Source organism: Erinaceus europaeus, chromosome 14 (genome assembly GCF_950295315.1).
Source record: "Erinaceus europaeus chromosome 14, mEriEur2.1, whole genome shotgun sequence".
Lineage (NCBI taxonomy): Eukaryota > Metazoa > Chordata > Mammalia > Eulipotyphla > Erinaceidae > Erinaceus > Erinaceus europaeus.
The window spans coordinates 52,115,025-52,139,888 of record NC_080175.1 but is presented as its reverse complement, the minus strand read 5'-3'; the positions used below and the strand labels follow the sequence as shown (position 1 = coordinate 52,139,888).

The following is a 24,864-nucleotide window of genomic DNA, read 5'->3' as shown; positions in this document are numbered from 1 at the left end:
TGGTGGCTGTACTCCCAGAGGGAGTTTTCAATTCAGGAGATGGGACACGGGACTCTGGTGGTGGGAACTGTACGGAATTATACCCCTGTTGCTTTACAATCTTGTTAATTATTCTTAAATCATTAATAATGATTTAAAAGAAGAAGAAGAAAAAGGAGGAGGAGGAGGAGGAGGGAACCAAAAAGCACTAGAAGATGACTTACCCAGTAGAGCAAAACTTTAAAATATAAAGCAGAACAAATTGTTTTAATAATCAGGAACCCAAAGGTAAGAATAGAACAGATGAAATAGGGCTCTTCATGTGAAAAGCCAGGAATTATATTTTAGGTATGTTCCAAAGGGTCATGACTTTAATAATTTTTGCCTGAATTTGATAGATAACATGCAAATGTACTAAAAATATTGCCCAGGAAGATGATGTCATAGTTAAAAATTGAACTAGAAAGCTGACTTTGGGCAGACAGTAGCTCCCAAACATGAGGAAAGTATATTAATACTATTAATTGTCAACCTTATTGATCAAATTGTTCATAATTTATGTGGAAGTAAGGGCCAATGAATGTACACATATGTGTTTGTTGACACTTTGTAATACACATGTATGCTATATGCATGCATGTAAAACAGTGTGAATGCTCCACTATATATTTAATCATCCTATCAATTATAATGCTATCTTCCCTTTTATTGTAGTATAATTTTCATATTTATAAAGACAGGAATATATATCTACATCCTGCCTCTCCCACTCTTGCACAGTATACAAAGTAACTAAATGAACAATAAAATCTCTGTTATCTGTAACATAGTTAACATGTCATTTTTCTGATTAATTTGTCATGAAAAATTCCAAATAGAGGGGCCAGGTGGTGGTACACCTGGTTGAGCACACATGCTGCAATGTGCAAAGACTTGGTTTCGAGGCCCCAGTCCCCACCTGCAGGGGGAAAGCTTCATGAGTGGTGAAGCAAGTCTGCAGGTCTCTCTCTGTCTCTCTCCCTCTCTATATCCCCCTTCCCTCTCAATTTCTGGCTGTCTTTATCCAATAAACAAATAAAGATAATAAAAACTTAAAAAAATCTAAATAGATGAGAGATTTTTCTTTGTAGCCATCGTATCAGCAATATAATCTACCATACAACACAATATTTACTGTAGCATACTGAATAAATTGATTTTAGCTAATATTCTCCTTGGGTAATGATAGAATGTAACATAGAATTAATTCTAATAACAATATGGGCTGCTATGGACTTAAAAGGAAATATTAAAAACCCCTATAAAAGGTTTTGCTAACCATTATTAGTCTTTGATGTTAAGTTGCTTAACAATGTTCTCAATGAGAGAAATTAAAATATATGAATTGAATGTATCTCATCTAATAATATATTTTACACTTTTAATTTAAAAAAAGGGTGGAATTAGGAACTGGTGTTGGTATTGGGCAGTGGCACACCAGATTGAGTGGACATATTACAATGTGCATGAACTCAGGTTCAAAGTCCCCAGTCCCCCACCCCTTGTAGGGAGAAAACTTTGTCAGCAGTGAAGCAGTGCTGCAGATGTTGCTCTGTCTCTCCTTCTCTATGTCCTCCTTCCCTGTAGATTTTTCTCTGTATCTTAATAAATAAGTAAATAATGGAAACAACTGTAATTCTATCAAGAGTCTGTTGTTTAGTTTGGGCTTCCAAAAATAAAATTCTTTAAAATGTCTTTTAAACAACAGACATTTATTTCTCCACATTTCTGGCAGCTAAAAACATAAGTTGCCAAACTATTTCTGGTGATTTTTTTTTCAGGCTGGTATTTTTGTTGTCTTCCTAAAAACATTTCCTCTGTGTTGTGTGAGCAAATGTGTGTGTGTGTGTGTGTGTGAGAGAGAGAGAGAGAGGGGGGGGGGTGGGGAGAAAGAGGAAGTGATTTTCCTCTCATGAGGGTGAATATTTTTGAACAAACATTGTGGTCTGTTTAGGTGATCTTTGAGTTTAACCTCCAAACCGTCATATTCATGTGAAATCTCAGAATGTCAACTTACTTAGAAGTAGGTTCTCAGAAGATGTAATTAGTTAAATATGGTCTTACTGAGCTTGGAAGAAACTTAAATGCAAGTATCCTTATCTGGAGAAAGATCACAAAGAAACAGGGAAAAAGGATATGTTATATTGCAATGATTAGAGTGGGTATCTTCAAGTCACAGAGTGATGTAAATTTCTAGGAACCACTAGAAGCTAGGAACAGCCAAAGAAAGATTCTCCCACAGAGCCCCAGAGCAAACATTACTTTGCTAGCACCTGGGATTAGGAATGCAAAAGAACCAATTTGCATGGCTTCAAATTGTTTTGCTTATGACTGTTGCAGGAGACTAAGGAAAATAATGCAGACTGTCCTGGGAGGAACTTCATGTAATTCCATTTTATCATATAATTTTGCTCTAGTAAAGCATGACTATAATTTGCTTGTTTTCTTTTTTACTATTATTACACCTTTTCTGATCAGTGTATATATCTCTAATTTTTGGATTTGTAACAGTACATCTTATAAAGGTTGTAAATTATAATTTTAGGATGGTTATCTCTTGTGTTGCTGGAAGGATTTCTATAAGTCAAATAATTTGAGGTATTGTCTTCTGATCAAAAGTGTGCCTAACAGCTGGGTAGTGGAACACTACTAGAGTGCACACATTACCATGAGCCAGGACCTATGTTTAAACCCTGGGGCAGGGGACAAGCTACATGAGTGGTGGAGCAGTGAGACAGGGATCTCTCTTTCATTTTCCTTCTGTATCTCCCTGTTTCTGTCTGTATTAGAGAGAAATAAAGAAATAAAGAAATAAAGAAATAAAGAAATAAAGAAAGAAAGAAAGAAAGAAAGAAAGAAAGAAAGAAAGAAAGAAAGGACACATGGAGCTCCAAAAATAGCCCTGGTGACAAAAACAACTTCATGTAAACTAGTTTTTAACAGGTAGTGACCCTCCAGGATGGTTAGCTCCAAATGTGCTTGTCCTTGTGTGTATATGTATGTCAGGTCATGCCTGTTACCTGATACCATTTCAATCTGGTTAAAATAAGAGACAAGTTAATAGGTTTATTGTTAGATAGTAAACATGGTGGCTTTTAATTCATTAAAAACAATAAATAATAATAATGTCTGGTCAGTCATACATTAAAAGTTGAACTGGGGCATCATGTGCTTTGTCATGATCATGACTCCTTAGGATCCTATAGATTTGTAAATCAATATTAAATCACAATAAAATAAATAACACATAAGCTGGATTCTCTTGGATAGTGTGCTGCTTTGCCATGTGTTTGACCCAGGTTTGAGCCCTCTACTGTCTCATGCTGTGGTTTAAGTTCCCTCTCTGCCATTTTGCTTCTGTCTTAAAAATAGAACTAAAAAAAACAGGAAAATATTTAAACTAATGTTAGTGTGTATTGATTTACACATGTGATAAATGACAAAACGTTAGTTACCGATAAGTTGTAGTAATTTCATTGCATCACGTTTTGTTTATTTATTTTAATTTTTTGTTATATTTATTTATTGGATAGAGATAGCTAGATATTAAGAGGGGAGGGGACCATAGAGAGGAAGAGAAACAGAGAGACACCTATAGCCCTGCTTCAGCACTCATGAAGCTTTCCTCCTGCAGGTGGAGATCAGGGGGCTTAAACCTGGGTCCCAGTGTTTAATGTGTGGTCTTAACCAGCTGGACCACCACCCAGCCCACATGGCATCATATGCTTATATTTCAACCCAGTGAGAACCAGTAAATAGCATTTGAAGGGGCCAGGTTGTGGCTTACTCAGTAAAGTACACAATATATCACATGTTTTAGGAGTTTCTTCCCTTGATCTCTTACCTCTATCAAAAAAAAAAATCCATAAAAAGAAAGAATAACAATTCAATGTATCAAATAGTTGAATAATTAGCTTACATTTGATTTTTGCAGAATTATTTCTTTTTTTTAATTTTTATTATTTTTTAATTTTTTATTATTTATTTATTTATTTTTTTATTTAAGAAAGGATTAATTAACAAAAACATAGGGTAGGAGGGGTACAACTCCACACAATTCCCACCGCCCAATCTCCATATCCCACCCCCTCCCACGATAGCTTTCCCATTCTCTATCCCTCTGGGAGCATGGACCCAGGGTCATTGTGGGTTGCAGAAGGTAGAAGGTCTGGCTTCTGTAATTGCTTCCCCGCTGAACATGGGCGTTGACTGGTCGGTCCATACTCCCAGTCTGCCTCTCTCTTTCCCTAGTAGGGTGGGTCTCTGGGGAAGCTGAGCTCCAGGACATATTGGTGGGGTCTTCAATCCAGGGAAGTCTGGTCGGCATCCTGATGACACCTGGAACCTGGTGACTGAAAAGAGAGTTAACATACAAAGCCAAACAAATTGTTGAGCAATCATGGACCCAAAGCTTGGAAAAGTGGAGAGGAAGTGTTAGGGAGGTACTCACTGCAAACTCTAGTGTACTTCTGCTTTCTTACTTTAGTGCCATACTCCAAACTCAGTCAATTTCTGCTTTGCGTTTCTACTTTTTTTTCAATGAATAGATGTTTGAAAAATGGAAATCAGGGAGCTAGGCCATGGTACAGTGGGTTAAACACACATGCCACACAGTGTAGGGACCCTTAAGGATCCAGGTTCTAGCACCCAGCTCCCCATCGGCAAGAGGGGGTCGCTTCACAGGCGGTGAAGCAGGTCTGCGGGTGCCTTTCTCTCCCCCTCTGTCTTCCTCTCCTCTTTTGATTTCTCTCTGTCCTATCCAACAACAAGGACAGCAATAACAACAACAATGATAAACAATAAGTCAACAGAGGGAAAACAAATAGCCTCCAGGAGCAGTGGATTCATAGTGCAGGCACAGAGTGGAGGCAAACAACAAAAAAAAAAAAAATAGAGATCATAGTACTAACCACATGAAACCTTCCACACAATTATCCCCTCAGACAATTTGTGCAATTCGAGGTTGCTGCTGGAAGCCCTACAACACCTCTGTCATTCCATGGTGCTTCTTTGCCAATAACCATGGCTACAACGCTGAGCGAGTGAGAACTACAACTTCCGGTGAGAGGGGTTCAGTCACAGTGGTCTAACCCAAAGTGTCTTGACTGGAATGAAAACGAGGTTTAAATTTGTTTTAAAAGTATATAATCAAGGGATCAGGTGGTGGTTGAAAACACATGCTACAGTACACAAGGATCTGGGTTTGAGTCCCGGGTCCCCACCTGCAGGGTGAATCTTTGCAGGTGGTAAAGCAGTGTTGGAGGTGTCTCTCTGTCTCTCTCCACCTCTACCTCCCCCTCCCCTCTGGGCTTCGTGAGTGGTGAAGCAGGGCTGCAGGTGATACTCTGTCTCTCTCCTTTTTTATCTCTCCCTCCACTTTCAGTTTCTCTGTTTCTATTCAATAATAAATAAACATGTTAAATAAAATTAAAGCTATTGGTATTTTGGGGAAAGATAATTGTATATTCCAAATAAGAACTCATCTCTCTCTCTCTCTCTCTCTTTCTCATTTAGTGGGAAAGGCAATATAATATGAAATTAGTATATCTTATTTTAATAAATCATGAACAAGTTTTATAAGTACTAACATGGATAAATGAAGTCACTGCTTGTGTGAATTTTTTCTTTCTTTCTTAAAGGGCTTGAGACCAGATTAAATAGGATCTCTTCCCCTACATTATTTGGAAATGACATCAACGGTCTTCTTCTCACAACCCAAAGTCAGACATCAAATCGTCTCCGGTTCAAGGTTTGATTGTTTTTATTTTTTTGAACTTTCCAAGTTTATAGTCATTATAAAAGACATGTTATGAGCACATCTAATAGCCCACAGAGACATTTTTCTTTCCTTAAAATATATCTATTCAGTGGGACTGGTGTTGGTGCACTTGATTCTGTGTACACATTAGAATGCTCAAGGACCTGGATTCAAGTCCCCAGTCTCCACCTGCAGGGGAGAAACTTACCTAGCAGTAAAGCAGTGCTGCAAGTCTGTCTGTCTGCTCCTTTCTCTCTCTATCTCTCTTTCTCTCTCCTCTCAAATTCTCTCTGTCTCTATCCAAAATAAATAAGTAAATAAATAAATAAATAAAACATATCTATTCAAGTAACTAATTGGACTGATACTATGAATTTTTAACTCAAGTATAAAATTAATTGTTTTATTAGCAGATATTTTGGGGGATTTTAATAATGTAGATGAAAATGTCTAATCCAATGTCCTGAGAATAAACACTTTGTAATCTTCGGTAATTTTTATAACAAAGCATTCCTGGAAGATTGGTTAAGAATGCTAGCACCACTGCTCCATGGCTCCACTGCTCCAGCTGGTGGGGACCAGGAATTTTACCCAATGTGCTCGTGCATTATAATGTGTGTGGTTTAATAAGTGTGCCACCACCTGGTATTTATTAGTTTAAAATTTAATTTGGGCAGTTGATGAAATAACTCAGCTGTTAGGATTTAAATGTCTGAGACTTCTGGTTTAATCCCTATGCCACGAGTACCAGAGCTGTGTTTTGATTTCCTTCTCACTCATATGAAAAATTTTATTTCATATGAGTAAACTATGAGAAATAAAACCTTTGAAATATTTAATTTGAGAATAATGTTAATTGTGCCATATAAATGCATCTTATAATGACTAATTATTTTTATTGGTATTAACTATGCTCATGATAAAAAAAAATCCCAGTTCTTTTAAAACTAGTTTCTAGTGTTTATCTGTTTTATATTTTATTAAATTTGGAAGTGAAAACACATGGTTTCACAGGAACTTTATTTATTTATTTTTACCACCAGTTATTGTTGGGACCAGGTATATGCATAACTCCTCTGCTTCATAGGCCCTTTTTATTTTTAATAGAGGATGTGAAAGAGAGAGGTAGAGAGGTAAAGAGGTAGAGAATGAAGTGGAGAGGTAAAGAGAGAAGATTGACCCCCACTCCACTACCTGTGAAGTTCTTGCCTGAAGGTGAGGATAGGATTTGAAACTCAGTCCTTGAGCATAGCAATGTGTGCATTCTACTAAGTGACCTACCACTTGACCCTCTGAGTTTATTTATATTTGTCTTATTTTTAATTTATAATTTTTATTTATAATTTTTATTTCTTGGATAGAAACTACCATGAATCAGGAGGGTAGGTGGAGGTAGAGAGGGAGAGAGAAACAGAGACACTTGCAGACCTGTTTCACTCACAAAGCTTTCTTATTGCAGGTGAGGAGTGGGTGCTCAAATATGGGTCCTTGTGCATTGCAACTTGTGAGCTCAACCAGGTGTTCCACCACCTGCCACCCCAAGCTTATTTTTAAACTAAATAAAAAATCCTTATGTAATTTGTATAAGACAGTTGCTGAAAAGTTAATGGCAATACTATGGTTAATTTTCATTTTAGTTAATAAAGCACCTTATTTTTTTTTACAAATATCTTGTTAATGTGCAATTTCACTGCTCCCAGGGTTTTTTGTTTGTTTTCATATTTATTTATTTTACCTTTTGTTGCCCTTGTTTTTTATTGTTGTTGTAATTGTTATTGTTGTTCATGTCATCATTGTTAGATAGGACAGAGAGAAATGGAGAGAGGAGGGGAAGACGGAGAGGGGGACAGACAGATAAACACCTACAGACCTGCTTCACCGCCTGTGAAGCTACTTTTCTGCAGATGGGGAGCCTGGGGCTCCAACCAGGATCCTGATGCCAGTCCTTGCCTTTCGTGCCAGGTGCTCTTAACCCGCTGTGCTACTGCCCAACCTCCCCCCCCCTGGCCTTTTTTTTTACTGAAGCAGAGACAGAGAGAAAGTGAGGAAAACCCCATTGCTGGAGGTATCCCTAGTGATTTGTCACCCCTATGTGGTGTTGACAGGATTTGAACTTGGGACACACACATGGCAGAGCAGTGAGTTAACTCTCCAGTCCAAAATATTAATTTTAACATCATACATTTATATGTAATTAATCTTCTATTAGCCCTGAATAGTTCATACAGTTTTTTTTTTCTGTGTATAATGATTCAACAGTTAAAAGTATTGTAGCTACCATTATTAAATTTATTATTTACTCTCTGAAATTTCCACTTAATATTAACAGAGACTTGGGGAATTAAATACTAATGTTGGATGTAGCTATTCTAATATGCTTAAATCTTTGTAGATTACTGACCCAAGCAGCAGAAGATTTGAAGTTCCTCATCAGTATGTGAAAGAATTTACTGGAACTGCAGCTTCTAATACCTTGTATAATGTTCAGGTTGTGGAAAACCCATTCAGCATCAAAGTTACTAGAAAAAGCAATAACAAAGTTTTGTAAGTAATTATATCACTTTACACATATGAATATTCAAATAGCTGGAAAGTTCTATTCATTTTTTTCCCATAGAATGAGGAAATTCTGTTTTGTGTCATTTTAAAAAATAATGAAGTTCCACCCAGAAAAGGATGGTTATAAATCTTGTAAATATGAGAATGAGTGGGACTAGTGGGTAGTGCACCTGGTAGTGCACACATTATAGCATATAAAAGGACCTTGGTTCCAGCCTCTGCTCCCCACCTACAGATGGAATGCTTCACAGACAGCCACAAAGCAGGTCTGTAGATTTTTTAATTTTTTATATTTTATTTATTTATTTTCCCTTTTTCTGCCCTTGTTTTTTTTATGCTGTTGTAGTTATCTATAGTTGTTATTGATGTCGTTGTTGTTAGGACAGAGAGAAATGGAGAAAGGAAGGGAAAATAGAGGGGGAGAAGAAGATAGACATCTGCAGGCCTGTGAAGTGACTCCCCCACAGGTGGGGAGGCAGGAACTCGAACTAGGATCCTTATGCCTATCCTTGTGCTTTGTGCCATTTTTGCTTAATCTGCTGGCTACTGCCTGTCTTTCAGGTTTGTAGATTCCTATCTCTCTCTATCTCTCCCTCTCCTCTCAATTTCTCTTTGTTCTATTGAATACATTACAAAGAAAAAAATATATAATGAAGCAGGGGTTTATTTTCTGTGAATAAAAGGTGCAAATATACAAACTGGAGTCCATTATAGATGCATGTAGATAACATCACTGATGATTTTGCCTACCAAAAACTCCCATTTGTGAAGTTCTTTATTCTTGTGTTTTCCTGATCATTTATCTCACTTCGTTGATAGGTACAATAGACAGTAGTTACTCTTGGGAGATATGCCAATTTTCAACTGTAATATTAATGTTTCTTAATTATATTTAGAGACCACTTAGATCTGTTTATTATAAATGCATTTGAAAGGGGCTATCAGTGATGAATAATTTAGTAATTGCCCAGTTAAATGTTTTTGAATTTCTTTTTTTGTTTGTTTGTTTACCAGAGCACTATTCAGCTCTAGCTTATGGTGGTGCAGGGGATTGAACCTGAGACTTTGGAGTCTCAGGCATGAGAATCTGTTTGCATAACCATTATGCAATCTACCCTCCACTGTTTGTGAATTTCTAAGAAAATTCAATTCAGAATTGTCCAGATTGAATATCTGCAAGTCATCTTTTCTTGGATGTTTTCAATGATTTGAAACTCATTTGGCAGTAAATTGAAATGTTAAATCTGATTTAACACTTATTGAGGAGATGATGGTTTACAGTACAGTTACTGGTCCTCAGGTACATCATGACAGGTGACATATACTTCTATCATATAACTGATATTTATCAAACACACAATTCTTTTCATTTTGAAAAAATGATGCTGAACTTAATTTTAGCATTTTTGTTAGTGATGTGGTCAGAGAAATAATCATAGGGTTGGGTATGTGCCAGTATAAGAACAAGATTCAGGGGCCAGGAGGTGGTACACCTGGTGAAGTGCACACAGTATGGTGCATAAGGACCCAGGTTCAAGCTCGTGGTCCCCATATGCAGGAGAGCTTCATGAGTGGTAAAGCAGGGCAGCAGGTCTCTCTCTCTCTGTCTCTCTGTCTCTCTTCCTCCTCCTCTCAATTTCTGTCTCTATTCAATAACAAATAAATAATATTTTTAAGTACATTATTCAAACCCTAAAAGCACAGGAGGGTACAATGGCAACATCAGGAGAAGCTCTGGTATTGAGATATCTCTCTGAGTGAAAATAATAATAATAATAATAATAAATAAATAATGCCCTTTCTCTTTGGAACAAGTCAGACCTAGGTTTGAAATCTGTCACTTCTGTGTCCTATCAGTTTGTGACATTAGAAAACATTAATTTTTCTGCTTTCAGTCACCTGAGGAATGAGATCATTTATGGAGGTTACCCTTGAGACTGGGGGAAATCAAAGCAGAGAATCCTTATAAACAATCATTAACTAGGATGAAGTAAATTATGTGGGTAGAACTAAATTCTAGTGGTGGTAGGATTCACTTTCATAAAAAAATGATAGCAACTGAAGATTGTTATATTTAAAAATGAAAGATCTGAATGACGTATAGACGCACATTTTATAGACCACTACATACATTTAGATTACTTCTCATTCCTCACTAAAAGGCCAGAGTGGATATTTTCTTCCCCCACTTCTTCCTTCCTTCCTTCCTTTTTTTTTTTTTTTTTTTGCCTCCAGGGTTATACCTGAGGCTCAGTCAGCACTGTGAATCCACTGCTCTTGGTGGCCATTTATTTTATTTTATTTTTTTTTATTGAATAGGATGGAGGGAAATTGAGAGGGGAGGAGTAGACAGAGAGAATAGAGAGAGAGGTAGAGAAAGATAGACACCTGCAGACGTGCTTCACCACGTGTGAAGTTTTGCCCCCACAGGTGGGAGAGCTGGGGGCTCGAACTGGGATCCTTGTGCAGGTCACTGTGCTTTGAATTATATGCATTTAACCTGGCTTGCCACTGCCTGCCCCCCACCCCCCGCCCCAGAGTGGATATTTTCCACTGTACTCAGAGTGAGGAAGAAAGTCAGTGAAATATCATGGTTAGGACATCAAGGTGTAAAGAAACTGGGAAGTGCTGATGTTGGCACAGCTAAATAGAGTAAGTCTCTGAGTAGCTGAAGAAGTGGCTCTCAGGTAGAGCACAGGGCCTGTGTGAGTCCCTGAATTTGGTCCTCAACCCTGCATATGCCATTCCTCTGGTGCCTTACTACTTCTTGTGATGAAATAAATATGTGAGGAAACTGAAAATGAGAGGAAGACCATTGGAAAAGAGTCAATGGTGATTATGTTTGCACCAGAAAACACAGGCATACAATTTTACAGATCTAATATGGATATAGACTAACTACCTTTTTTTTTTTTTGGTCTCATACAATGGCCCCACATGACAGAATAAAAAACATAATAAAATAAAATAGATTATTTCTCCTTTTCCTTATGACGCAGGTTTGATACCAGCATTGGTCCCCTGGTGTACTCTGACCAGTATTTACAGATCTCCACTAAAGTTCCCAGTGACTATATGTATGGTTTTGGAGAACATATTCACAAGAGATTTCGTCATGACTTATATTGGAAGACATGGCCGATTTTCACCCGGGACCAACTTCCCGGTGATGTAAGGAACTGTCTCTCATGTTATAAATGAAATGCAACTGCAACAAATATATGACTCTAGTCCATGTGGAACCACTACTTCTTTAATGCCAGTAATAACACAGATGTATGCATACTGTAGGGGTGGGGTTTGATTACAAAGTTGCAGAGTAGTAAGCAATATGTTTTCTGAATGTTTAAATGAGATTTCAATTTATGAATGTTGGCTTTTGACTTTTGGTTTATGATTTGTCTTTTCTTTTAAATCACTCTTGTATTCAAACTCATGTTTATTTATTAGATAGAGACCATTAGAAATCAAGAGAGAAGGGGGGTAACACAGTGGGAGAGAGAAAAAGAAACACCTGCAGCACTGCTTTACCACTTGCAAAGCTTGAACCCTGGTCCTTGAGTATTATAACTTGTACACTCAGCCAGGCGCACCACCAACCAGCTTCCATACATACTTCTTTACCTCTAGAATGTGATAAATTGAGGACAAAGTCTATTAATTCAGGACATTAATAATTATTGATTGATTCATAATTTCATTTAGCAAAGTATTATTTTTTTAATTTAAGTACTAGTATTTTTTCCACAAATGAGCAAGTCAGTTCCATCAAAGAATTTCATTTGGTATAGAACAACTTATAAGTTCTACCAGTCTTTGCTCAGAACATCATCTGTAATAGACACTTAATATGGATCAACTAAGAGTGTCATAAACATTATTCTTAAATTATTTTCTTTGAAATTCTATAGCCAGTAGTCAAAAAGTCCCTTATTTATTAAATAAATGTACTTCTAGTTTTGCCGACCATTTTGACTTCTCATTAGCTCTAGAGAATTTTAATGTAAATATATATTATTTATTATATATAAGCATATCATAATTTCAAATATATATATGTATGTAAAACAAAGAATGTGTATTATCTTGGAATCCCCTTCAGTACTTTGAGATACATGTAACATAATGTATAAATATTGTTTTACCATTAATAACATATTAAAACTCTTTAATAATAAAACAAAGTTAACTAATCCACAATAGTATAATGAACATGTTATACTACATGTCTTATATCTTAATAAACTAATAATAACATTTCAGTGGAGCATATGGTAGAGAAATATAGCAATTAAAATAAAAACTTCATGCAGACTTTGTCTGGGTTTTATCAAATGGGAGGTTTATTAACATTGCAGGTTATTTAAGTAGCTAAAACTCATGACAACAAAATAGGTAAAGGGACAAAGATGGGCTAGTCATGATGTCAGGGAGCTATGAGTCTTTAAGCTAGTTACCAGTGCTCAGTTACATATGTTCAGGTCCAGGGGAAGTGGTATGGCAGGTCCTGGGGAGAAGGAGAGGAGGCAAGGGCAGCAGGAACACAATTTCCACTAAACACTAATTTAAATAACCTTCTATACACCCACAATTCCTTATGGATTTCCCTTGTATGCTTGTCAGGCTGATGTCAGCTGCATGAGAATTACATTCATGTCCCAACAAAGAAAAATAGGTATAGAAATATGAGGAATGGGGGGTGGTAGCACAGTGGGTTAAGCACACATGGCACAAAGCCAAGGACCGGCATAAGGATCCTGGTTCAAGCCCCTGGGTTGAACCTGTGGGGGCGGGGGGTTGCTTCACATCTGGTGAAGCAGGTCTACAGGTGTCTATCTTTCTCTCTCCCTCTCTGTCTTCCCCTCCTCTCTCAATTGCTCTCTGTCCTATCCAATAACAGCTATAACAACAATGACAATAATATCCAAAACAAGGGCAACAGCAAGGGCAACAAAATGGGAAAAATAGCCTCAAGGAGCAGTGGATTTGCAGTGCTGGCACTGGGCACCAGTGATAAACCTAGAGGCAAAGAAAGAAAGAAAGAAAGAGGAAATATGAGGCCTAAACTAGAAATAAATTGGAGTTCATAAAAACAGATGTAAATAAACAATCTTTTCAATTAAAATATACCTAACCTTTTATTTTTAATTTTAACTTATAGAACAACAACAATTTATATGGCCACCAAACATTCTTTATGTGCATTGAAGATGGATCCGGAAAGTCATCTGGTGTTTTCTTAATGAATAGCAATGCAATGGGTAAGAGCTATTTATCTGAATACACACACACACACACACACACACACACACACACACACACACACACACACTTTTAACTTGAAAGATATTGACACTTTCTTATTCAAAGCTTAGAGTAACAGTTAAAGGTTGGTAATTTTTTAAATTAATTTATTTATAAAATGGAAACACTGACAAAACCATAGGATGAGAGGTACAATTCCCACCACCAGAGTTCCTTATCCCATATCCTCCCCTTATAGCTTTCCTATTCTTTAACCTCTTGTGAGTGTGGACCCAGGGTCACCATGTGGTGCAGAAGGTGGAAGGTCTGGCTTCTGTAATTGCTTCTCCACTGAACATGGGCATTGACAGGTCGATCCATACCCCCTGCCTGTCTCTCTCTTTCCCTAGTGAGGCAAGGCTCTGAGGAAGCAGAGCCCCAGGGCACATGGTGGGGTCATCTGTCCAGGGAAGTCTGGTTGTCATCATGCTAGCACCTGGAACCTGGTGACTGAAAAAGAGTTAACATATAAAGCCATACAAATTGTTGATCAATCATGAGCCTAAAGTGTGGAATATTGTAGATGAAGATTTGGGGTCTCCATTTTGGAAATAGCTAGTAGTTCTATTTTAGGTATATTCTAAAGATCCCATGACTTTATTAGTTTTTGTCTGAGCCTGATATCTGAATGCAGGTGGACATAGGTTATTGTCTGGGGAGATGATGCCATGGCTGGAAAAAGGGCTAGAAAGCTGGATCAGGGGGAGTCGGGCTGTAGCGCAGCGGGTTAAGCGCAGGTGGCGCAAAGCACAAGGACCGGCATAAGGATCCCGGTTCGAACCCCGGCTCCCCACCTGCAGGGGAGTCGCTTCACAGGCGGTGAAGCATGTCTGCAGGTGTCTATCTTTCTCTCCTCCTCTCTGTCTTCCCCTCCTCTCTCCATTTCTCTCTGTCCTATCCAACAACGACAACAACAATAATAACTACAACAATAAAACAACAAGGGCAACAAAAGGGAATAAATAAATAAAATAAATATTTAAATAAAAAATTAAAAAAAAAAAAAGAAAGCTGGATCAGGGAAGAGAGTAGCTCCCAAATATGGGGAAAATGTATAAATACTGTTGACTGTAAACCCACTGATTTGATCTGGGGCCCACATTCAGCATAGGAACCTATGTAACCTCTACATCCCTGTAGGTTCAAATTTGCATTATGTGGTCATCATTTAGGAACATTCCGAGTTGCACTAATTTTAGGACCAATCTTCTTCAGGTAGTAGATAGAGTATGTTATCCAACCCCCTCCCCCCACCACACACACACACTTCAGAGGATGGAACATTCTCTACCATTGTTGATCCACATCAAGGGAAAGGTCCTTGAGGAACCACAAAAGGGGTCTATTATGTTGTTCCTGATGAAGATGACCAGTGATAATGGGGAGAGGGATCTATTCGAGGTATAGACTCATTGTGTTTGTGTGGGAATCCCAGGACTCCCTGACTAGGGCCCCAGCTGATGGGGTGGCATGATAGTGACTAAAGAGTCATCTTAAAGTTTGACAGTCTATTGTCCTTATTCAGCTTTTGTAGTCCTTACTTTGTTAAGGTCAGCTTTGGAGTGAGTGAGGGAAGTATAACAGGAAGTAGGTGAGGAGGGTTTCTAGGTCTAGGTAGAAACTATTTCATAGGAATTGTATGGCATCTTTTTAGGTCTTTCTGCTTGCTTGCTTCATTTATTGACTTACTACAGGCTATTGTGCACTTTTGCTTTCAGGTATATATTTTGCTCTAATTAATGGGTACATGTGTACATATGCCCTATCTCATGGGATCTGGTCTACATCTAGGTTTTGGTGCTTTTTTTAGGAAGTGAACTACCTGAAATGGACTTTAAAAAGGCTATGATAACGGGAAGGTCTCACCTGAGTAATGAGGTTGAAGGGTTGACTGACATTCCACGCCTGGCATCTCTGGACAGTCTGAAGTGAAGCATGCCGAGGTGGTACTCATTGTGTTAATTAGGTTGGGATCAGTAGATACAATATCATTTGGTATGAATTGAGAGAAGCATGTAGAAAAGTGAGCCCCATCCTAAGGTTCCAGGACTGGGGGAACTATAGTTTCAATAGAAGAAGCAGGGGGTTCCGCTGTCGTAGGGTTTAAGAAAGTAATAGATATTTACTCATATAATCAAATTATTTGGCAGCTGGGTTAACTCTGAAAATCTCTTTGTTAGGATTTTCTGTATCATATATAACATCACCATAATTTATGACTTTTGACATTATTTATATATAGTTGTGTCTTACAGAGTAACCCTATGGCTGTTTCCATTCTCCCTGTTCTAATCTTTTAGAAGAGTAAACATTTCAAAGAACAAGGTATTATTAGAAGTGTATTAACAATTTTAGACCACTGGTAAAGTTCATTCTGATTATCTGTTTGAAGTCTTAAGTCCTTATATTGAAGGAACATATACTCATCCTCCAGTCTGTGCATTAAAATGAGACATTCAATCAGTTTTTCCATTCTCATATTAATTAAATAGGGATTTATGAGACTATAAGTTAGTAGGAGTATACATCAACACCTTTCCCACCACCAGAGGAATGTATCCTTATTCCGCCTCCCCCTCCCCTCCACTGTGAAGCTGAACATCTACTCTTACCCTCCACCCGGAGATTTTTACTTTGCTGCCCTATTCCATACTCAGTTAGATCTTGCTCAGTTTCCCTTTCTGTTCTTCTTTGTCAACTTCTGTTGATGAGTGGGATCATCCCATACTCGTCTTTGTCTTTATGACTTAGCGAATTTAACATAATTCATTCTAGTTCCATCCAAGATGGGTCAGAGAGAGTGGGTTCATTGTTCTTAATAGCTGTATAGTATTCCGTTATGTAAATATACCACAGCTTTCTTAGTCATTCATCTGTTGTTGGGCACCTGGTTTGCTTCTAGGTTTTAGCTATTATGAATTGTGCTGCTATGAACATCAATATGCACAAATCTTTTTGGTTGGGTGTTTTTGTGTCCTAGGAATATAGCCCTAGGAGAGGAATTACTGGGTCATCTGGCCTTGTGAGGGTTATCCAGACTACACTCCACAGAGGCTGGACCACTTTACATTCCCACCAGAAGTGCAGAAGGATTCCTCTGTCCCCACAGCCTCTCCAGCATTTGTTACTGCTGTCCTTTTTGATATATACCATTCTCACAGGAGTGAGGTGGTATCTCAATGGTGTCTTTATTTGCATTTCTCTGACAATCTGGAGCAATTTTTCATATGTTTGTTAGCCTTCTAGATCTCTTCTGTAGTGAATTTTCTGTTCATATTCTCTTCCCATTTTTGGATGGCTTCATTTGCTTTTTTGTTGCTAAGTTTGGTGAGCTCTTTAAATATTTTAATTATTAGCCTCTTATCTATTGCACAATATCTGAAGATCTTCTCCCATACTGTGATGGGTCTCTTTGTTTGTGTGATAGTTTCTTTGGCTGTGCAGAAGCTTTTCAATTTGATGTAGTCCCATTGATTTGGTTCTGCTTTAGTCTTCCTTGCAGTTGGGTTTGTATCATCAAAGATGTCCTTGAAGTTTAGGTGGGAAAGTGTTCCACCAATGTTTTCCTCTAGGTATTTGATAGTTTCTGGTCTAACATTCAGGTCTTTGATACATTTGGATTTGATTTTTGTTTCTGGTGAGAAAAAGTGGTTCAGTTTCATTCGTCTTCATGTTTCAACCCCGTTTTCAGAATACAATTTATTGAAGAGAACCTCCTTCTTCCATTTAATACTTTGGGTCCCTTTATCAAAGATTAGATATCAATAGGTGTGAGGGTTTAGTTCTGGGCTTTAAGTTCTGTTACACTGGTCTGTGTACCTATTTTTGTTTCAGTACCAGGTTGTTTTGATGATGATGGCCTTATAATATAGCTTGATATCTGGGAGTGTGATGCCTCCATTTCTGTTTCTTTTCCTCAAGATTTTTTTGGTGATTCTAGGTGTTTTCTGATTCCAGATAAATGATTGTAATTTTTGTTCTATTCTCTTAAAGGAACTTGGTGGAATTTTGCTAGGTATCACACTAGGTTTGTATATGGCTCTGGGGAAAATATTCATTTTGATTATATTAATTATTCAAATCCATGAGAATGGGATGTCTCTATTTCTTGGTATCATTTTCTATTTCTTTTTTTTTTTAATTTTTTTTATTTAAGAAAGGATTAATTAACAAAACCATAGGGTAGGGGTACAACTCCACACAATTCCCACCACCCAATCTCCATATCCTACCCCCTCCCCGGATAGCTTTCCCATTCTCTATCCCTCTGGGAGCATGGACCCAGGGTCATTGAGAGTTGCAGAAGGTAGAAGGTGTGGCTTCTGTAATTGCTTCCCCACTGAACATGGGCGTTGACTGGTCGGTCCATGCTCCCAGTCTGCCTCTCTCTTTCCCTAGGGTGTGCCTCTGGGGAAGCTGAGCTCCAGGACACATTGGTGGGGTCTTCAATCCATGGAAGCCTGGCTAGCATCCTGATGGCATCTGGAACCTGGTGATTGAAAAGAGAGTTAACATACGAAGCCAAACAAATTGTTGAGCAATCATGGACCCAAAGCTTGGCATAGTGGAGAGGAAGTGTTAGGGAGGTACTCACTGCAAACTCTAGTGTACTTCTGCTTTCAGGTATATATTTTGCAGTAGTTTATGGATATGTGTGAACATAAACTCTCTCTCACAGAAACTGGTGTATATCTAGGTTTTGGGACTTTGTTAGAAAGTGAACCACCTGAGATGAAATTAGAGTATACTATGAAAGGAAAGGTCTCACCTGAGTAATGAAGCTGAAGGGTTGTCATTCCACACGTGAAGTCTCTGGACACAGTCTGAGGTGAAGCATGTTGAGGTGGCAATCGTTGTGTTGGTTAGGTTGTGGTTGGCGGATGCAATATTATTTGATATGGATTGGGAGGGGCATAAGGGAAAGTGGGCCCTATCCAAGGGTTCCAGGACTGGGGGAAGTAGGGGTCTATAGTGGAGATGTGAGGTTCCTGCTGTCTTAGGGTTCAAAAAGACAATCGATAGTTAATGTTATCATCACATTATTTGGTTATTGGGTTAACTTTGAAAAGTCCTTTTGTTAGGGTTTGCTGTACAGTATCCAGTATCTTGTATATAGCTGTGCTATTGGATGTTTCTAATCTACTTGGTCTAGGCTTTTGAGAGAGCCCGCATATCAAATGCACGGCCTATATATTAAAAATATTCAGTTTGTGTTTTGAAAAACTTTGAGGCATACAATTGATTTTCCCCCTCTCATATTAATTAACTAGTGATTTATATGTCTACATTTTGCTAGGAGTGTACATAAACCCCATTCCCACCACCAAAAGACTGTGAACCATCCCTCACACCCACTCCCACCCCCCACTGGCCCAGGAAGCTGCATGTCTACCCCTCACCATAGGGCTTTTACTTTGGTGCCCTACTTACAATTTGGTCAGGTCCTGCTTTCAGTTTCCCTTTCAGATCTTCTTAGTCAGCTTCTGTTGATGAATGGAATCATCCCATACTCATCTTTATCTTTCTGACTTAACTCACTTAACATAATTCCTTCTAGCTCTGTCCAAGATGGGTCAGAGAAGGTGGGTTCATTGTTCTTGATAGCTGCATAGTATTCCATTGTGTATATATACCACAGCTTTCTCAGCCACTCATCTGTTGTTGGGCACCTGGCTTGCTTCCAGGTTTTAGCTATTTCTGACTCATAGTTTTCAGTGTACAAGTCTTTCACTTCTTTGGTAGGTTTATTCCTAGATCTTTTATTGCTTTTTCTGTGACTGTGAATGGGAGTGATTTCTGGATATCATCTTCCTATTTAGTGCTTACATAAATAAATGCCACTGATTTTTGTACATTGATTTTGTAGCCTGACAACTTGCTATATTGCCTAATAACTTCTAGTAGCCTTCTTCTGGATTCTTTAGGTTTTTCTATGTATACTATCATATTGTCTTGAAATAGTGAGAGCTTGACTTCTTCCATTCCAATCTGTATTCCTTTGATTCCTTTCTCTTGCCTGATTGCTATGGCAAGAACGTCCAATACTATGTTGAAGAGCAATGGTGATAATGGACAGCCCTGTCTAGTCCCCTATCTGAGGGAGAATGCTTTCAGCTTCTATCCATTGATGTTGTTTTCAACGGGTTATGTTGTTTTCACCGGGCTAGCTTCACAGGCGGGTAACAGACGACCAGGAACTCATGGCTGGGTTGTACGCAGTATCTCTTTATTGATGCAGGACGCAGCACAATCTAAGACGAGCTAAGTTAAACTCAAAGTACAGTACAGTAAAACTCACAATGCTGTCTTTATATATACTTGCCAAGTAAGGTGGAAACAGGATGTGACATAGAGAGGATGGAGAGAAAAGTGACTGGTGAAAATCAGGGTGTGATAAAGAAGGGATCAGGGTGTGACAAGGAGGGGGGTGGAGCAAAAACATATCATGAAACTGGGGATTGAACCAATGCCCTGGAGGGAGGTGCTTGTTAACAGCGGTTATGTAAATAAAATAGTGTTAAGCAGGGAGGATTTAAACCAAATGAAACAGAAGGGGTCTCATGCATACCAACACATTGAGTGTTATGTTGACTGCAGGTTTGCTGTATATGGATTCTACTATCTTAGGAAATTCCTATCTCCATTTTTTGTATTGTTTTGAGCATGAATGAATGTTGGATTTTGTCAAAGGCTTTCTCTGCATCTATTGAGATAATCCTGTGGTTTTTTTATTTTTCTTTTATTGATGTGGTGAATTACAATGATTGGCTTATGTATATTGAACCAGCCTTGTATTCCTGGGATAAATCTCTCTTGGTCATGATGAACAATCTTTTTAATATACTGCTATATCTTGTTGGCTAGCATATTGTTCAGTATTTTGCCATCTGTGTTCATCAGAGTTATTGGTCTATAGTTTTCCTTTTTTGTTGTGTCCCTATCTGTTTTTTGGTATCAGGATGATGCTGCCTTCATAGTTTAGTAGTTAGTGAAATAGTGGATTTCATCATAAGAGTTTTTTATTTGGTAGTGGTGGTGGTATGCCATACTACCTTGTGTTCAGACATTTTCTTTTCTCAATTCTGAGAAAATCTAGAGTAAATGTGAATAAACCTTTGATCTAGATGAGCAGGTAATAGAACACTGACAGGGGATGGCACTTTGGCTAAGGGGGGGGGGTGAGCTGTGCAGCTATATTGGCCCATAATATGGGGAGATGTAATGTTGTATCCTTGCAACAATTGCCTTATATACTATTATAATTTCCCTCGAAGTTAATATTAATACTATGTTTTTCTCAGAATATCACAATTAAAACAGTTAATGAAAACACAATTTTAGAAAGTAATATTGATGCTATCAGAAGATTTATCTTCTATCCATTGGTATGCAAACTCTGGGAAGTTTTTGCCAACCTCTGCAAAACATGTGAGGTATTCTAACCTAAACATCATCCATAGTGGCCTTTTACTTGTCTTTTATATTATGCCTGTATTAATATCTTCTTAAATTATTTGAGCTGAACACAGCAATTATTTTAATCATTGTGTATTTTCTATGATTTACATGTACCACTCCAATTTTATTTTGCAGAGGTGTTCATCCAGCCTACTCCCATAGTAACTTACAGAGTTATTGGTGGCATTCTTGACTTTTATATCTTCCTGGGAGATACTCCAGAACAAGTAGTCCAGCAGTATCAAGAGGTATGTCTAGGTTCTTTCATAAAATTAATTTTACCTTAATTTTCCTTTATGCATCATGTATACACATCTAAATGACTTCACAAAAATAACAGAGGCCTAATATACACATATCCCTGCAGATTTATTTATTTACTTAGTTATTAGGTAGACACAGTGAGAAATTGAAAGGGGAGAGAGACGGAGAGATAAATAGAGACACCTGCAGCCCTGCTTCTCTGCTTGTGAAGCATCCCCCACAAGTGGGGATTGGTGGATTACACTGGGGTTCTTGTCTATACTAACATGTACACTCAACCAGCTGTACCACCACCTGGCTCCACACCTCCAAGGTTTTCTGTTGCAGTTTTGCACCTTTACAATTCCTTTTCTTCTCCTTTTCTAGAGTGAAGGTGACAAAATGGAAAGGGAAAGAATGGTAGAAAGGGAGAGGAAAAGACACTATAGCACTCTTGGATTACTTGTGAAGTTTCCTCCTTGAGGATGCCCCCATGTGGTAGATAAGGACATAAACCTGGGTCATTGAGCATAGTCAGTTCTCATTCCACTGTTTTTGTTTTTGCTACCAGGGTTATTGCTGCTGCTCAATGCCTATATTACGAATCCACTGCTCCCAGTGGCCATTTAGTTTCCTTTTTATTTTTATTAGATAGGACAGAGATAAACTTAGAAGGAGGAGACAGAGAGGAAGAGAGATATCTATAGGCATACTTCACCACTCGTGGAGCTTCCCTTCTACAGTTGGAGAGCAGGGGCTTGAACCTGGGTTCTTATGCATGGCAACATATCAGCTCAATCAACCACTTGCTACACCTCTACCTGTATATGGTTTTAAATTTTGCTTTTCTTAATTATGACTAAGTAAAGTAGCTCTTACTTTTAGTTTCTCCTAATCAATGAAAAATATGCCAATATATAAAAAATATCTATTTTTCTTTACTTATTTTATTTATTTATAAAAAGGAAAACTGACAAAATGGCAGGATAAGAGGGGTACAACTCCACCCAGTTCCTACCACCAAAACTCCATATCCCATCCCCTCCCTTGATAGCTTTCCTATTCTTTAACACTCTGGGAATATGGACCCAAGGTCAGATATCTATATTTCTGATATCAAGTGGTTTCTTGCTTCTCTAAAGGTCAGACAAGGAATTTTACTTCTCTAATATGCTTAATATTAAAGCCTTGTCTTATACATGACCCATTTTGTTGGACGTATGCAGTGAAGATGGTTTTATCTGTAAGACTGTGGCTAGGCAGTGCATGAATTACTAATGTGGAACCCCAGGAAAACTCACTTGGGCACTCTGGAGTTGTGGTGGTGGGAATTGTGTGGAGTTGTACCCCTCTAATCCTATATTTATTTTGTCAGTGTTTCCTTTTTATAAATAAAATTAAAAAAAAATAAAGGCAGATTTTAAAACATATTCTGAAAGTTGCTTCCAAAGAAGCTATTTCTCACCTATTTAGTGCACCTGAGCAATGATGGATTAGAAAGAAGAATAATCCAGAGCTTAGCATGAGCCTGAATCCTTAGGTCTCTTCCACATCCTACTGGCATGATAATCTCTTTTTAATACTGAAAAATAATTATTTTTGATTTTAAGTATTTTGTATGTATATTGATTTTGATTTTAAGTATTTTGATTTTAAGTATTTTGATTTTAAGTATTTTGATTTTAAGTATTTTGTATGTATATGTAATAATTTGTATTTGTCTTCTGACATACCATTCCCTTCTCCCAAAATGATCTCAAAGGAAAAGTAGTTATGATCAAACACTCTCTAATTAGAACCCTAAACACTGAAATGTGAGTAGCTAGGTCTTTACATAATTGAATATCTGACAGAGTCTAATGGTTCCCAATTTGTTATTCATAAATGTGATTTTCAGAAAAATCATAGAAAATATACAGGTTTTGTAACATGAAATAATAATGACAATGTTAGGTAAGCCTGTGCGTATACTGTGTGTGTTTATCTACTTGTCAAAAAGGACAGCACATTTTGTAGGACCTCATTAAGAAAATGTTATTTGAGGGTCTGGGCAGTGGTGCACCTGATCAAGTACGCATATTATCATGCACAAGGACCCAGGTTTAAGCCTCCAGTCTCCACTTGCAGGGCTGGGCACTTGATGAGTAGTGAAGCAGGGCTGCAAATGTCTCTCTGTCTCTCCCTTTATATCCCTCCCCCCACTCTCTTTGTTCTATCAAATAATATAAATAAAGTTTAAAAAGAAAGAAAAATATTAGTTGGTATAGTTGTCTATCAGATATTGCAGAATACCTGTGGTCAGTAATGATTTAGATTGAGTCATGCCTATAATGTGTATGTAATGGTGTACAATATAGACTTCAGTGGTGCAGAAGATGCCATGGTGTATAAAACATTGGATTCTCAAGCATGAGATCCTGTCAGCATATGTGGCACAGTGATGTCTGATTTTTTTCTCTCTCAACCTCCTCCTGTCTTCTTCATGAATAAATAAACAAAATCTTCAATATATACTTTAAAGTGCTTACATCATTAAAGAAGAGGCTGAGTAATCTTGGATTTAACCAGTAACATATCCAGGGCTTAAGTCCCTTGTACCTACCTGCAGGAGGAAAGCTTCAGGAGCAGTGTTTTAGTGCTGTAGGTGTGTCTCTGTTTCTCTTTCTTTCCCTCTATCTTCCCCTTCCTTCTCAAGTTCTCTCTAATAAATAAATAAAATATTAAAAATAAATATTACAATAAAACATTGAAATAACAAATAGCACTCTTAATCCTTGATGCATTTAAATACCACTCAAATATGTAAAGTGTAAACAACAGAAACTTTGTTTCTCATTTGAAGAAAAATGAATTTTCCTTTCTGTGTAAGTTCATAATAGACCTCAATATATTAAAATTCAAAGCATTACTTATTTCACTAGTCAGGTATTTTTTCTTTTTTCTTTGTTTTTTATCTTTTTATTTGTAAAAAAGTAAACATTGAAAAAACCATACGATAAGAGGGGTACAGCTTCACACAATTCTCACTACCAGACCTCCATATACCAACCCCTCCACTGATAGCTTTCCTACTCTTTAACCCTTTGGGAGTATGGACCCAAGATCCTTGTGGGATGCAGAAGGTTGAAGGTCTGGCTTCTGTACTTGCTTCCCCACTGAACATGGGCGTTGACTGGTCGATCCATATTCCCAACCTGTCTCTCTCTTTCCCTAGTAGGGAAGGGCTCTGGAGAACCAGAGCTCTAAGGCACATTGGTGGAGTTGTCTGTCCAAGAAAGTCTGGTTGAATCTTGCTAGCATCTGGAACCTGGTGGCTGAAAAGAGAGTTAATATACAAAGCCAAACAAACTGTTGGACAATCATGGACCTAAAGGATGGGATAGTGCAGATGAAGTGTTGGGGGATCTTCCATTTTGTAGATAGCTAGTAGGCACATTTTAGTTATATTTCAAAGGGCCTGTAACTATACTAGTGTTTTTTGTTGTGTGTGTGTGTGTGTTTGTGTGTGTGTGTGTGTGTGTGTG

The 24,864-nt window shown here is 37.9% G+C and overlaps 1 protein-coding gene across 1 annotated transcript in view; it reads left to right on the top strand.

Annotated features, from left to right (window-relative positions):
• Window positions 1–24,864, top strand: part of SI (sucrase-isomaltase) — a 143,875-nt gene that overhangs the window by 4,820 nt on the left and 114,191 nt on the right. Inside the window, exons 3-8 of the mRNA XM_007523647.1 lie at window positions 4,962–5,079; window positions 5,658–5,767; window positions 8,169–8,320; window positions 11,335–11,506; window positions 13,497–13,596; window positions 21,233–21,345. Coding sequence (XP_007523709.1) covers window positions 4,962–5,079; window positions 5,658–5,767; window positions 8,169–8,320; window positions 11,335–11,506; window positions 13,497–13,596; window positions 21,233–21,345 — 765 coding nt within the window. The remainder of the gene's footprint in view (window positions 1–4,961; window positions 5,080–5,657; window positions 5,768–8,168; window positions 8,321–11,334; window positions 11,507–13,496; window positions 13,597–21,232; window positions 21,346–24,864) is intronic.